We start from the raw sequence: 10,483 nt of genomic DNA on the forward strand, positions 1-10,483 counted from the left end.
AGAAGAGGGGAATGGTCCTGGAGCGAGGGAAGGACCAACAGCCCTGGATGAGGGGCCAGTCTGTTCATCGTTTGGAGGAAGAAGAGGAAGAGGAGGAGGAGGAGGAGGAGGGGGAGACCCCTGCTGGAGGGCCCAGGCTGCTCCTCTGGGACATTGAAGTTAAAGGGCTGTCTTTGTCCCACCTGTACCAAGGACAAACCCTTTGCTGAAAGGAGAGTCTGGCCAGCACCTGAACACACAGACAAACACAGACTGTTTTAGTATTTCGACCTTTCATTAAAAGATAAATCACAATACACATTACAACACACCAACAAAGCTTTATGACAAACTCTTACCACTGAGTTCTCATTTCGATTCAATTCAAAGGGCTGGATTTTGATCTGAGCCATCACCCTCGGGCCGGCCAGCACTGCCTCTCTAATGGCCACGTAGTCCTTGAGGATGAGGGACCATCGAGTCCTCATGGTCCCTCTGGACACGTGGCCACTGGGTGAAGACAGCAGAACTGGTTGCAAATGGCCTCCACCAGGCGACTGGCACTCGGCCAGTTTGCAGGGCCCGAGTTCAGTCCAAGAAGACGACTGAAAGATAATCAGAGAGAGGAATGTGTGTTAATATATAGCTGATATTCGTTAGAGGAAACAGTGATATTTGAAGTGAATCTCACCTCTGGAGACTCTCCTTCCCAGGACAGGAGGTGTTCTTCCCCATAGCTGCCTTGAACTGTCGCCTAAGCCTCTCCCAGTATCTGGGAGGGTAAACAACTCACTGTTGCCAGGAGCTTGGAAGTATTTGGCACTAGCTTGAGGAAAAGGGTTTTGGATCAACAATGAATTTTATGTTTGCATGAAATGATAATACACAACATATGAGACACACGCATGTACCTGGGATGAACTGTTTAAGGCGGAAGCCGAAACACTCCACTGGAGAGATAGAAAAGGCTACTCGCCTGGACAGCTGTTTACGGGTAGGAGGCCGAGGCACATGTACCAGCTCTTTGCTTGAGCAGAACAAGAAGCTGTATCACCAGCTGCAGTCCAAGATGGTGGAGGTACAGTCCGCCCGCGGTAGAGAAACAATCTAATGCGGGGCAAGCGGGGGCTAACTAGTTAGCAGCGACTGAACTTTCAAATCAAAACGCTTAATATAACACCTCATAAATAAATAACAAACGAATGTTACATATGAACTAAGCAAAAAGTGTGACTGCTTGTGACAGACTTTGTGAACAAAAGGCAGCACTGTGGGTGAAGAATAGCAACAAACAAACAATCCGAAAAAAACGTCATAGCGACTTCCGATCAAGACTTTCACAATAAGACACATATCGTAATTAATTAATTACCCCCAAAAGACTGTTTTTATGTTTCCTCACCACTCATATCATTATGCAAAAATATCTCTTTTCAAGGGTTCAACGACAACAAAAATTCAGTTCAACTTATTCTAATTTCTTACTAATATTTGTCGGAAAAGGTTTGGATGCTGCACAGATTCTTGATTAATAACAAAATAAAAGAGGTTTCCTTTAAATTATTACAGATTTTATCCTACAAGTCAGTACCTGACAAGATTTGTTAAAAAAAAAACAACCCTATTGTATGTTTTGCAAAACTCAAACTGAGACATATGTGTGATGTCATTCACTCTAGCTGCCAACATTGCGCCACAATTTAAAATTCTGGTAAAGTCCAGAAACGTTCACGAAACTTTAACTGTCACTGTGTAAAAACTATGAATGGGATTTAAAAGTTGAATACTTTATGTGTTGTCTATAAGATAAAATAGCCAGGAAACCTATTTTTATATGAAACACTTGATATTAAAAATGTAAAGGAAGTAAATAGCTATAACCAGCAGATCTGAGTATTTTAACTGATGAGCGCCTGAAATGATTATTTCATTTTCTGACAACTGACTCATCAGTTAGCCTACATGTGGCTAATGTTTTGGTTAACATGTTAAATTCTAATTTCACATTAAAATATACACTTTGGGGATGTCATCAAAACACAAATTTAAACAAAAAAAGTGAAACTTTTGAAAATCGTTGCTTTAAAAACACATCTGAACGCTGTTGCTCTTGAACGCCTCCCCACTGACTGGACGTGTATCTGACGCGAGGTGAGTTGTCTAATCGGGGTTTGTTATACTACAGCAACGTTTAACGGCGAAAACCAGCTGTCCTCTCTGTTATCTGGGTAGTACTTAACGCAAAATGTAATGTTTTGGAGCAATGTGGTAAAATGTTGTAGGCCAGGCTATATATGCACGTTCTTCCGCCGGTTGGATAACACAGGGGCGTGTTGGAGTCAATGGAAAATACAAACGCGGATTCAGCTTGGTTAGATTTAGAGGTCACATACACGAAAACTAATGCAGTTTGTGTTGAAACGGTTTCAGAGAGGTGTAGATTCATCTAAATGTTCGTTTTGTAGGCTGCAGTTTGTGGTGCTGTTGATTTGTAGGTGTTGCTATTATTTTGTCCACCCCATTAATATCAATGATCCTACAGAAACACCTCTGCACCACAAAATGATCATACAGTTGAACCAACACCTTTCTAAAACAATTTGAATAAAAACTGAACATTATAAGTTTAATGACGGAGGTTTGTAGCAGGAGTGTTGTATTAGACCAGATGGTTTTGTAGCCAAAATATATTCCTCATGTTTTGTTTTTATCACAGGTTTCCTTTTATTCTATGAAATTTGGCTGCTTCTATCTTTGCCTGATACAACTTCTAGATCAACTTGAATCACTTCCCAGGAAAGGCCATACCTAGGGCAGTCATTAAACACTAAACAACATTCAAACACTAAATGAGAATCATTCTTGATCTTAGTAAAGGTCACAGAACATGTTTTTCTCACTTTTTCTAGGAACTGGTGTGTTTTAAATGCTAGGACAAGAGCAAAAGCACCAGAGAACAAAGTGACCTTCGACCCTTCGTTAAATGAAAAGTCGTGATAGGTTTAATGTCCTGAGGATGTCCTTTACTTTTGTCCTTCCATGTCAAAATGGACCCAATCTGTTTGACTGTTTATAAAACATGAAGTATAAAGTAATAACTCAATAATTGCATTACACCTTTTCAGATAACTTCATTCCAACTCATTACTATGACTTTACACTTTCTTTTGGAATTTTATGGTCAATAAACCTCATTTAGATAAAAAAAAATATATGTTTATTATAAAAAAATATATGTTTTTGAGTAAAAAAAAAATGGATGCGCTGTGTTCTCTGCTGTGCCCTGGAGAAGAAAAACTGTGCAGGTCTTGTAACGTCCCTCTGTGTATAAACCCATATCGTCTCTGCTTCACGGAGTGGCATGATCTGCAGATGACAGGAGGACTGTAAACTGTATTTCAGCCATGCCAAATAGATGATTTAAATGATTGTAAATAGTTACAAATGGACAATACTGCCTCATATTGTTTTGAAAGGTTTGGAGACATACAATGCTTTAAAAAAAAAAAAGACCCCTTCATTTTTTGCACACCTAATTGTGTTGTAGATTTAATTTTAAATTGATGAAATTGATATTTTTGCCCTCAATCTACACTCAGCAACCCACAATGACAAAGTGAAAACATGTCTGTCACGTTTTCAGACCCTTTGCTGTGGCACTCTAAACAGTGCTCAGGCACTTCCTGTTTGCTTTAATTATCCCTGAGATGTGTCTAGAACTCAACTGGGGTCCACCTGTGGCAAACTGAATTGCACAGATATAGTTTAGAAAAGCACAAACCTGTGAATATAAGGTTCCACAATTCTCACTACACGTTAAGACACAAACCGAGCCATGAAATCCAAGGAATTCTCCGTTGTCCTCTGTGATAAAATTGTGGTCAGACACAGATCAGAGCAAGGATATAAACCCATTTCTAAAGCTTTGAGTTTTCTCAGGAGCACAGTGGCCTCAATAACTGAATCAGAAGAAGTGTTGAACCAGGACTCTTCTAGAGTTGTCCGTCTGGCCAAACTGAGTAACAGAAGCAATGGGAGAACCTGCCAGAAGGATGATGATCTCAGCAGCAGTCCATCAATCAGACCTCTATTGTAGAGTGGCTAGACAGAAACCACTTTGAGTAAAAGGCATAGAACAGCGTGCTTGGAGTTTGCCAATGAAACAAGGTCTGATGGGACATAAATGAAGCACTTTGGGAGGAACTCTAAACACTATTTCTGACAGACACCTGGCTAACACATCCCTGCAGTGAAGGACATTTCACCGTGGGGGGAAATATTTGGCACACAAAAGGACACCTGGGTACACAGCATATAAATTGCACTGTAAAACATTAGTACTTCAACAGCCTGAAATTTGGCACACTCATGGACAAGAACTGTGGGAACCAGGAGATGCAAAATTTTAAGTTTATTCATTTTTTTGTGAGTTTTTTGTTGTTGAAATTAGTTGAAAACAGCTACTGTAGAAAAGGTGATGATTTAAAAAAAAAAAAATTGTCTGATTTGTTGTAACCTCTTTTAAATGTAAACAACAATTTAACATATGAATGCAGTACTAGCATTTTTACAGGTTTATTTAATATTATTTTTAAATTTCAAAATACATTAAACATTAAAAAGATGCTTTTGTTTTAAAAACGGGGGTTTGTCTTAAATCCAAGCCAATGCTGTAAATGTCATTCTTTGAACTGGTGCACACATATGGCATTCACATACAATACCAGGGAGGTTGAACATAGCTGCCACTCTCTCAGCTACATAAATACATCCTCAGAATGATTTCTAACCAACATCATTTGAGTTTGAGTCACTAGACGCTTAGTATCCTCAGCGAGCATCTGACCAACAAGCTCGTCATTTTCTGCTGCTGCAGAGATAATCCATTCGGCCCAGTCTGGATCCAACAAAGACACACAGTTTGTTGTGCTCGCCTGGTTCAATCAAAGTTATATCCCCTACTGCTGAGTCTGGAGAGTCTTGACAGCTTTCTCCACACACCAGCATTTAAAAAATGGGGCTGATGATTTTAACAAAATGTTTGACCAGTTACAGATAAACTGCGCATCCCATGCGCCAATCAATCCCAGTGATTAAAGGCAGCATGTGTAATCTTTGACATATTTGGAGTACATTCACATATGTTATTGAAAAGAGAAGATTTGTCCTTATCTGGAAATCATGATGGGAAGTATTGGCTTGTTTTCATGCTACATATATGTTTACAAAGAATGCAGGTGTAAACAAGGGGTTGATGGCAGGTTGCAATTATGAAACAGTGAAATCATGTAATTTAATAGCCCATAGATAGCACAAAATTAGTCTACAACAATTTTTATAGTTAATCATTTTTTTTTTTTAGGTAAAACTGTGAAACATTTTTCAAACAGGTTTTTTGTATATTTTTTATGACTTATTTTTCTTGGCCTGTTGGACCAAAAAAGGGTTTTCTCTATTTTCCGGCATTTAATAGACATGACCTCTTTTATATAAGTATTTCTGTTTGATCAGTGACTAAAAGAATCCAGTGTAATATTTATTTGCATTTTAAACTCAAAATTTGTCAGATGACTAACCTAAATCTCTTAGAGAGACTCTTTATTGCACCGTGATAATCATTTTTTTTCCACTTGTACTTGTGAAACAGGGAGGGAACTTCCCTGCAGTTAAGCTTGAGAGGTCAGAGCATTCAACACGTCCGCTGATCAGCTTCAGCCGTGACTGAGCCCTGTGTGTCAGAGTGTGAGGATGAAGATCGCTGTGCTGGGAGCCACTGGGCAGACTGGTCAGTACCTGGTCAACCAGGCGCTGCAGCAGGGTCACACAGTCACAGCCATCGTCAGGAACCCGGGAAAGCTCGCCGTGCATCATGACAATCTCAAGGTAATGTAACACTGACACTGTGTGTTGTGTTGTTCTGCATGATTTTACTGCTGCTCACTGCACGCTGGGTGCAAAGTTCAGTCAGTGTGAAGTCACATGATAAATGTTGTCTTGTTTCCAAATGAGGGTATATGAGGAACAACCTGAAGTATTCTATGTTTCTGAACAGTTTCCACAGTAGGTGTGATTCTGTGCACACAACAGTGCAGATAACAATGTGGACTTAACTGCAGCACTGCATAGATAAGCCTGGTTTTATTTAATCAAAAAAAAACCCATGAAAAAAAAACAAAAAAATTATTAATTATGTTAACAGGTATCCCCTGATAGATCTTATTCCTCTGTGCCATACAGCTCCATTGTCCAACAACTGTTAAAAACACTAATGTGAGCTACACCGTTGCACTGGGAGACATGTTCCTTAATTACCATGAACATGGGAACTGTAGTTTATTTTGAATGAGCCTCGCATACACCGTCCTGCTGCTGTAAATACTCACAAGAGTACAAAATGTGTATTAATCTGCAGCTGAAAATAGTCCCCCTCAAATGCACTATTTACTTCAGTTTCAGTAACATTTGCCAAAAAACTACAGTGCCCACACTCGAAGTGAAAAGTAAAGCAGTGACATAAACGTCAGATATGTTGGATATCATTTGATGAAGACCACATGCATATAGTTTTCGCTGGAAATGTCAGAAAATAAATGTGTTTTGTATTAAAGTGCTAAACAAATATGATATAAGATCCCTATGTGTTGTATGGTACTTTATCTTTGTAATTTCCATCAAGAAAGTGTAATGGGAAGTGGTATATATTTGTATTAATTTGTGGAACTGGAGGAAAGTAGTTCCCGATACAACGGCAACAGCTTGTAATTGTTACAGAAATCTTCTTTGTGGAAATCCTGCAACATGTTGAAGGAAAATTGGAAACAAGGACATGATACAAGACTTGTTTAGTCTGGATTTAGTCTTAAATAGAAACCAGTGGGCTTGAGGCTGAGGGGCACAGACAGGCTCCAGAAGTCAGAAAGTATTTAAAGACAAACTAATACATTGTTGGTTTTGGTCTTTTCATAGGATTTACTGACAAGAAGTAAAACATGCAAAAGAACAACCTTGTCCTTTAGCACGACTTTAAATGTGGAAAGCCTTTGAGTAACAGTTCATCAGTAACATCAACTGCATGTTTACATCACTTAGAAATTTTAATTGTGTCCTAAAAGCATGTAAATGGCTCTCCTTCCATCTATCAGTTATAAAAATAATAAAATCAATTAATAAGGAAACAGATCTCTAAATTAAAAAGCATCCATGTGCACATAGTTTTAAAATGCAGCCCAGTAATCTCACCATTTAAGAGCATTTCATGACAATGCGCTGCCCCTATATATATATATATATATATATATATGTATGTATGTATGTATGTATGTATGTATGTATGTATGTATGTATGTATATAAGTAAAACTCTCCTCAGGATTAATTATTCATGTTTCCTTTTCTACTTACAGGTGGTGGAAGCTGATATTTTCTCAGCTGACAGTCTGAAGACTCATTTCAAAGGACAGGATGTGATCATGTCCTGCCTCGGCTTCCCGGCCTCCCTCTTCTCAGCAGTGACGGGCTACACCATGTCCATGAACGCTATGATCAGCGCCATGCGAGGCGCCCGGGTAAACAGGGTCATCACCATGACCTCCTGGTACACCGAGCGTAAGTCCAGTACACGTGATGATGCCTTCAAGGCCTTTTTGTTGTTAGAAAAAAAAAATCCACAATTCATTGTTCTTACAGTTAAAAATCAAAATGTCTTTCCACAATCTCCAGAGGACGCGTGTCAAGCTTTTGTTTTTAATTCAAATCACTTGTGAACATTGGTTTGCACTGGTACTTCTGGTTGCTCTGCATTGAGGCTTTAATTGCTGAATTTTGATATCACTTCATTTTCTGTAAGGGATTTCCCTTTGGTTGACTTTTCAGATATAAATCACCGTTAATATGGTGTCAGACATTAAAATAAATTAGTAGAGGAGCTAGTAAGTGGACCTTTAGTCAACCTACTGTTACCAAGGCCCAGAATGACCTTTCACGTTCATCTCTAGTAGCTTTGCAGCCACACTAGCTGCATGGCTGTAGGAATGGTAATGTTTGTCTGGTTCCAGCCTCTCAAATGAGAGAATTTGATATTTTTCTTTGTCATATACAACAGTACATTTAATATTTTGGGGTTTTAGACAGTTGTGAGGACAGGACAAGCATCATGTGCTCTTCACATTAAAAGGACTGTTATCAGCATGAAAAGTTTCTTCTTCAATGCACATTTTTTTTAGTGATTTAAGAGAATAATAAAAAAAAAGAGTTTCACTGAGTTGTGTGTTTTGTTTTTACATTGTCAGCTAACTCTGGAACTCAGTCGTCTTACCTCATCCGCTTCCTCCTGCTGCCGATGATCCGAAGCGTCCTCACCAACATGTTTGAGATGGAGCAGTTTCTGCAGAAGACCGGGGACATCAGCTGGACTGTGGTCCGCCCGCCTGGCCTCAAGAACCTGCCGGCCTCAGGTAAAAGCAGACAGGCAGCGGGCAACACGGGCAGAAACAAACCTGTAAATAGACTCAAGAAAGGTGCATTCATTTAACAAGCAGGAGGAAGTCGGTTTGGAGCTGGGGTGACACAACCAAGAACAGACTAGCTTCATTGAGTGAAGTGTTTAAAGAGTGCAGTGCCTCAGGATTCATTTTGTCATGGTTCAAGCTTATTAGCACGTGTTCTCATTACTTAAAGTCATGTTAATAAGACTGAATGGGCCTCATTTTTCGTAAATACAGATCCTTTCCATGAGGTTTCAGTATGTATTCAAGGAAACTCTTAGTGCCTTCTGTTACCTGAAGGACCAAATAAAAAATGCTGTTGCTGTAATGCCTCGAACTCCGCTTTCCTTCCTTGTGACCTTTACAGCTCAAGAGTTTCTGACCCACGAGGGATACTTTGTGCCTGACGGCAGCGGTAACCCCGCAGGCAGCGCGGTGGGAAGAGGAGATGTGGCTCGCTTCATGCTCTCTCTGCTCAACAGCAACGCCTGGGTGAAGAGGGGAGTTGCCATCACTACCAAATGAGAAAGAAGTACAAAACAAATAAGTATAAAAACTATGTTTACTCACACATCTCTAATAGTATCGAGCCATGAAAATATTTTTACCTCCACCCTAATACAACAGAAGTAAATTAACGTTTTTGGTGATCAAAGCTAATCTGCTGCGTTTTGTCTTTTAAATGTGACCCAAAAATATTTAGTCATGTTACACGTCACAAAGAGAAGCAGCAAATCCTTATTTGAGAAGCTTAAATTTATTTAAAGAATTTTTTACATTTTTGATTTAGAAAAAGGACTTAACTGATTAATCATTATCAATATAGTCACTGAATAATTTTCTGTCAGTTGACTAATCAATTAATTGACTAATCGCTTCAGCTCTAAACTGCTCAATGTGAAATTAAGCTTGATATGTCAGTGTTGTGTTTACAACTGAAGTGGCCAAAAAAAATCTCTTACTGTGATGATTCTCAACAGAAAAACCTCTTTCAGAACCCGTCTCCATTACTCTGGATGAGCCCACAGACTTTAGCATAAAGAATTTTCACTAGAACTATTTTTTTTAATCAAAGAACAGGTCCCCTATGAAAACTGTCAATTGCATATTCAGGGAATTATACTGACAAAGACGTCACCTCTAAAAAGAGATGTTTCTAAATCAAATTCTGCAGAGCAGTGAACAAAATTAATTTCACCTCTACTGTATTGGAGTGACATCAGGAATAATCCAAATGAATACCAAGGCCAAAATTAACTTATCATTAAAGTTGTTTATTTACTTTTCTTTTGAAGAGAATTGGAAAAAAAGAAAAAAAGATATAAAATTCAATAAATCAACATATAAACAAGAAGCTAAACCTAAAAATAAGTTTCATCGCAACAACGCCAAGTGACACATAAACACAGATCAAACCAGAAAAAAATAAGATACAAGAGCCCATCCATTCTTTTTGTATGTTATAGAAAAAGAAATATATAATAATAATTTTCTCCTTTTATGAAAGCTTTTACAAAAACTGTATTATTTTTTATGGTTATGCAAGTTGGCTATCATTAACTCAATTTTAGTGCTTATTATGTCTTCAAGTCTCTATATTCAGATCTAACTTTGCCTTTCCAGTTATGGACAATAAATCATGCTGATTTAGAAATCCTAACTAATCTTCATGGTGAAATACTTCTAGAGATAAGAAAGAGTGTTCTTCTTTATTTGGAGCAAACTGGCCCTTAACAAAATGTGTGTGAAATGTCTACTTCCTGCCTTCCTGACCTTGACAGTCTACTAATGGATAAGATGGTATAAATGCCTTATGTGTCTTTTTATTTACTCTTGTTTAACTAAGATGTAGTTGTATGACATGATTACAGCCACATGAGGTCAGTGTGGTGTCATATCTAGCAGCAGGAAGTGAAAGGCAACTGAATTTACCTCAAGAAAGATGTCTCAGAAAGAATTCAGACTTTCAGAGAAAATGTTGCACCGTGTATTCACAGGAGTACTTTATATTAAAAAACTGTG

At 38.5% G+C, this 10,483-nt stretch overlaps 1 protein-coding gene across 2 annotated transcripts; it reads left to right on the plus strand.

The window, feature by feature from the left end:
- Positions 1-2,099: 2,099 nt before the first annotated feature.
- On the plus strand, positions 2,100-9,254 carry LOC111236507 (flavin reductase (NADPH)-like). Of its 2 annotated transcripts, XM_022765261.1 has the most exons (5): positions 2,100-2,130; positions 5,627-5,862; positions 7,382-7,583; positions 8,267-8,431; positions 8,829-8,986. In XM_022765261.1, exons 2-5 carry the CDS (start codon positions 5,728-5,730, stop codon positions 8,984-8,986), a joined length of 660 nt encoding a protein of 219 aa, XP_022620982.1. In that variant the 5' UTR covers positions 2,100-2,130; positions 5,627-5,727. The 2 variants fall into 2 exon arrangements, with proteins under 2 accessions (XP_022620982.1, XP_022620984.1); XM_022765263.1 differs by lacking the exon at positions 2,100-2,130 and having other exon boundaries at positions 5,728-5,862; positions 8,829-9,254.
- Positions 9,255-10,483: the final 1,229 nt, after the last annotated feature.

Source organism: Seriola dumerili, unplaced genomic scaffold (assembly GCF_002260705.1).
Source record: "Seriola dumerili isolate Sdu_G_001 unplaced genomic scaffold, Sdu_1.0 BDQW01000668.1, whole genome shotgun sequence".
Lineage (NCBI taxonomy): Eukaryota > Metazoa > Chordata > Actinopteri > Carangiformes > Carangidae > Seriola > Seriola dumerili.

Bases quoted from the DNA above. Each gene is read 5' to 3' on its own strand.
- LOC111236507 (XM_022765261.1), top strand. From the start codon at position 5,728: ATGAAGATCGCTGTGCTGGGAGCCACTGGGCAGACTGGTCAGTACCTG. The intron at 5,863-7,381 runs GTAATGTAACAC...TTCTACTTACAG, and splicing joins TGCATCATGACAATCTCAAG to GTGGTGGAAGCTGATATTTT. The intron at 8,432-8,828 runs GTAAAAGCAGAC...TGACCTTTACAG, and splicing joins CAAGAACCTGCCGGCCTCAG to CTCAAGAGTTTCTGACCCAC.